The sequence below is a fragment of the Mizuhopecten yessoensis genome, unplaced genomic scaffold, assembly GCF_002113885.1.
Source record: "Mizuhopecten yessoensis strain PY_sf001 unplaced genomic scaffold, ASM211388v2 scaffold7841, whole genome shotgun sequence".
Classification (NCBI taxonomy): Eukaryota; Metazoa; Mollusca; class Bivalvia; order Pectinida; family Pectinidae; genus Mizuhopecten; species Mizuhopecten yessoensis.
The window spans coordinates 4,732-9,759 of record NW_018407249.1 but is presented as its reverse complement, the minus strand read 5'-3'; the positions used below and the strand labels follow the sequence as shown (position 1 = coordinate 9,759).

Genomic DNA, 5,028 nt, shown 5'->3' with positions numbered 1-5,028 from the left:
AGAATCAGAGGTGCTAGTTTCAAATCCTTTTTAGTCTGAAATCTGTATGCTAGATATTGAGTAAGGTGGTTTTATTGTTTTTTGTCACTTTGAATAATATTTCTGTTCATGTTAAAAACAAAATCAACTCTCTGTATAAATATATCAGGTGACCGTTAAGGCCCATGGGCCTCTTGTTCAATTAGCAACCCTCTGAAATATGAAATGAAAACATGTGTAATATCCTTTTTATCACATACCGTAAAAACCCATGTAATTTGCGCACTTTTTTTCCAGAAATTTAATACCCAAAGTGGGGGGTGCGTAAAATACACAGGTATAGAAAATTTCAAGTTTTTTTCAGGAAGATCGACGATTCTGGGAGATCGCCATTTTGGATTAATTCCCTTGGTACACGTAACTCTAATTAAAACAAATGACGATCAACAAATATATTTATTTCAAACATTAATAAAAGATACATAATGTGTTGTTATGTGAGTTTATGTGGAAAATATTATTAAATAGGTAACCGTGAACAAAAAAAGTGTAGCCAAATTCCTATGCCAGAGAATCGCCGATCAACTTACGACATTACGTTTCGACATCTCGGTGCGTTTCCCCATACTATTACGAAAATGTAGTGGTTCAATTTAAGCTCCGTTCCATGAAAGATCTGTAAGGTTTTTTCAAATCGCCTATGCGTAAACGTATAGCATGTTTTTTTCCGGCTCACTTTCATGTTGATCTCGCGTCTAACATTACGTAAACACGTGATTGATAATAACCTCGTGAATTATTTCAATATTTATTAAATGAAGCATCGTAAAAATAGTCTGCGTTAACTATTTTTTTCCTTGGAGTAGATTTGAAGAGGATGTATTGATTGTCCACGCTTCTAGTATAAACATATTTTTTATAATCCCTTATCAGTCAAATCAGTCTGTTGTTATGACAATGCAGTAGGGCTTCGTAATTCACGCCACGTGTTGGTGAGTGAAAAAACAACAACACGGTCCGTCGATCGCGACTGCAAATCATTTCAATTAGTAGAGCTATTGTTAACGGGTAATCACAGAGATAGTGTTAGCTAATTACTGCATTGTAATTTGTAAAAAATATCGCCAAACCACGGACTTAGATAATCTAATTCCGTGGCCAAACTGAACTGTGACATGACCTGGTTTGAAGTGACGTAACCCAAGCCGCCATGATGAGCCCTTCTCACTGATCGTAATTATGATCAATAAAAGGTATCTAATTATGTCTTTCACCAGGAGATATGCACCAGCGGTTACTAAACATCGAATTACTTATTAATTGATATGTTTTTGTAAGCAAGTAAATGTTTTATGTAAAATATTGCTAAAATGAATTGATGTATGCCAATATGCGCACACGTGTGTGTCATGTGTGATCAGATAATTAAAAGAAAACAAGCAACAAAATACACATTTTACGTAGTTTCTTCTTGGTTTTAAATATTATTTTACATCAATGAAAAAAAAATCATAGAAATATATTTTTATTTTTTTTATTCATGGATCGATTTTCGGAGCATGAACATCGTTTTTTTTCCAGATTTTTTGGGTGCGCAAAATATTCGAGTAGAAGCTTTTTTCACGATTTTCAGCCTCAAAAAGTACCTGCGTAAATTACACAGGTGCGCAAATTACATGGGTTTTTACGGTAATCAAGATTTGTGTCATTTATGCATGTAAAATGACTATTTTCATTTACATGAAATGTAAAAAGACGCTATTTTGACTCCAGTGCGTAAATCTGTGATGTCATGTACTTGTCCTAGGCGTGACGTCACAACTGAAACAATTGAAACTTACAACCAATCACAAGTCATATTACATGGGTTAATAAATACGCAAAAAAATATGACTTGGGTATATTCACTGGATAACACAGTACATTATGTGATAAATTGTACTACCCATCAAAAAATTACTAAAGTGTTTTTGATTACAGAAATGCTAGCCAAGTTTACTGATGTTGAGAAATTGGAGGGAAAGATTTATTCTTGTGAAAAGTGCAACAGTAAGTATAAAAATACGATATTTAGATAAGACTCTTACAAGACCGCAGTGTGTGTCTAAATAAACATTATACTATAAATCACATGTAGCATACAGGACCAGTATTGAGCTTGCCAAGTTACTTGACAATGATAATTTCTCATTTCTAATGGAGTCAGCTGATGTTGGAAGTAGCGTGTCAGTTACAGTTATTGAAAGTCATTGTCAACCAAACAAACAATCGGTAATACAAGAATGTATAGGTACTGCAACTGGAAATCACTTAAAATTAATTATTCCTATAACAAAAAAACATGTGTAGCTTGATTAATGAAATGTTTAGTTGTCTTTACTATCATCAAATCACACCAAAGTTCAGTAAAATTGAGCCTTTTAAGTAAAACTGTAACAGATGAATGTGATGCTAAATGGAGGCACGGTAGTCTAGTGGTAGGACGCGGGGCAGGTGACCAAAGGGTTGCAGGTTTGAGTCACGGCACGGCACTGTGTTGTAGCTTTGAGCAAGATACTTAACTCCGCTTGTTCCAGTCTACTCAGCTTTAAATGAGTACCTGGTTGAGCAGTGCTAGAATTGTAGAATGATAGCTGTGAGCGCCGAAATGGCAGCACCGGCTGTATGGTCCCCATGGAGTTGAGAAAGATATTGGCTGGGTGCAAAGGCCCTATAACCACGGATAATATTTTGTGAACTGCTTTGAGACGACCTACGAACTAGGTTGTGATGAAGCGGTATTTAGAACCTCAAATTATTATTGTTATTATTACTCCCCAGAGAACAGACGGGGAAGGTGTCCAGCTAAGGTGGTGTACTCAGAAGCTGAGAAACAAATTCTGGTGAAGAAATTACCTGATGTTCTACGCCTCCATCTAAAGAGGTTCAGGTACATACAGCCCTTTTCTCTTTTACACAAACTAAAGTTGTTTCAAATGTGGAGATGTCATTTGAGACAATTTTGGCCCTGGTGTTCACTATTAGCGATGCTGGTTCAAAAGATCAAGATGAGATTAAGCCATACCAGCACATACGTAGTCCATGACTTTTTCTCATAAACCACTGATTGGAATTTAACCAAGGGGGGTTCAAAATTGAACAGATTTAATATTGGAGATGAGGTTCAGGGCCAAGAAGGAGTAATTTGGCCATATTGTTAAAACAAGTCTTTATCTGGAACTATGAGATCGATATTAACCATATTTGATTGAGGCATTCTTGGAGGTAGGGACCTCCAAATTGTACAAATGGAAGGGTTGATCACTGGGAGACTGGGGGTGGGACCAGTTAGGGAAATTTGGCTATGTTGCTTTAAGTGACTTCTTTCCTGGAATTAGGGTTGTCTGGTATCCTTGATACAACAATATCCAAAGTATACTATCATCATCTTCAGGTGGTCCGGTCGTTTCCATCGAGAGAAGATCCTGACACATGCTGCGTTTGATGAGACATTAGACTTGAAACCATTCTGTACTCCTGTAAAGGGAAGGAGTGAGGCCTACCAGTACCAACTACAGGGGGTGGTCATTCACCATGGCAAAGGATTTGGATGTGGGCACTACACATCCTGTTGTTGGAATGTCGATGCAGGTCAGTGCTAGAATCCAAATGAATCAATTATTGTATATATTTGAAAATATTATCAGATTCTGTGTCGTTGATGGGACAACAGCTTTGCAAGTTGTGTCATTCAAATAGATAATAAATGCCATACAAAAACCAGTTAAATGCTTGAATATCTCTTTAGACATCACACGTATGATGTGTTAGTTAGGACATGTACATAAACAGGTTTATTCAGATAGCCTGTCATTGTTAATTACATGTATTAAATATACGGTTTAATTTCTTGTAGATTCCTGGGTGGACTGCAATGATGCCAGGATGCGGCTTTGTCAGTTAGAGGATGTGCTGCTCAGTCAGGCTTATATACTCATCTACACAAAGATCAAACAGACAAACAATAACGCGTGCTCATCAGAATCCCACTGTACAGATTATCAAATGACAGACTCGCAAAGTACAGTGGCCTCCGACAGTACGGAGAAATACAACCTCAGTGAAGGGGAGTTCACTCCTCCTCTTAGACGCCTCAACTCCTCACAAATAATTGACAGGGAAATCACCTTCAACTTCCTCACCCCTGTCGTCCACTCAGGTGCTCCACTGTCAGTGGGCGTGAAACGGGCAAGTCAGGACAGCGAACAGAACATAAGTGAACGGGTGATTAAACGACGACGATCCATGTTGTGGTGAAACAGTATTGACGAGATTTAGGACAGAGACCATTCAAAATTGTTGTGAAGAAGAAAATTTACATGTAATCTGCAATTTTGCTCAGAAGTTTTTTCATGACTTTTAGACCTTTATTAATGCTCTGTTTATTGTCTTGTGAAATGAATATCTTATTTTAACTTCTTGAGTTTTAAATGAAATTCAAATTTAGGGATTTTTTATACAAATGAAATATGAATTCCTAAGGATTTCTTATAAGATGTAGTATAGGCTTCAATGATACGTATAAGATGTAGTATNTATATATTAAGTTCCAACAGTGATCATTGGCAGTTTAAAAAAGAAAAACTGAGGAGTCCAATATGTTTTGCAACACTGTCTAGTTGTGTTGCAAGCATAACACACATTTGACCTTTGGTCAGTTACTTTTCACCTGATCGAGTTTCCTTAACAATCATCAGATGTCTCACAATTACTTTTGTGATTGTCAAGTGTTTTTTTATTGTCCCATTAATCCAACCAAGTCACTGTCTAGCCTTTTTTGCTGGGAACAAATGTGGCAGGATTATGGAGACTCGCCTCTATCTACGAATGTCATCACTTCAGAAATTATTGTACCAGGTGTCATCAGGTATAGGGTGCCATCATTCACAACAAATGGATGATGCATAACCATGTACAGATTTACAGCACTCCTTAAAATGTGGTCATGTGTTATTAGTTCACCTGGCCCAAAGGATTTCCAAGGAGACACCAAGATCCCTCCCCATATAC

At 37.0% G+C, this 5,028-nt stretch overlaps 1 protein-coding gene across 1 annotated transcript in view; it reads left to right on the top strand.

Moving 5' to 3' along the window:
- Positions 1–4,547, top strand: part of LOC110454442 (ubiquitin carboxyl-terminal hydrolase 44-like) — a 26,029-nt gene extending 21,482 nt beyond the window's left edge. Inside the window, exons 14-17 of the mRNA XM_021503937.1 lie at positions 1,960–2,028; positions 2,800–2,908; positions 3,413–3,609; positions 3,875–4,547. Coding sequence (XP_021359612.1) covers positions 1,960–2,028; positions 2,800–2,908; positions 3,413–3,609; positions 3,875–4,275 — 776 coding nt within the window. The 3' untranslated portion in view covers positions 4,276–4,547. The remainder of the gene's footprint in view (positions 1–1,959; positions 2,029–2,799; positions 2,909–3,412; positions 3,610–3,874) is intronic.
- Positions 4,548–5,028: the final 481 nt, after the last annotated feature.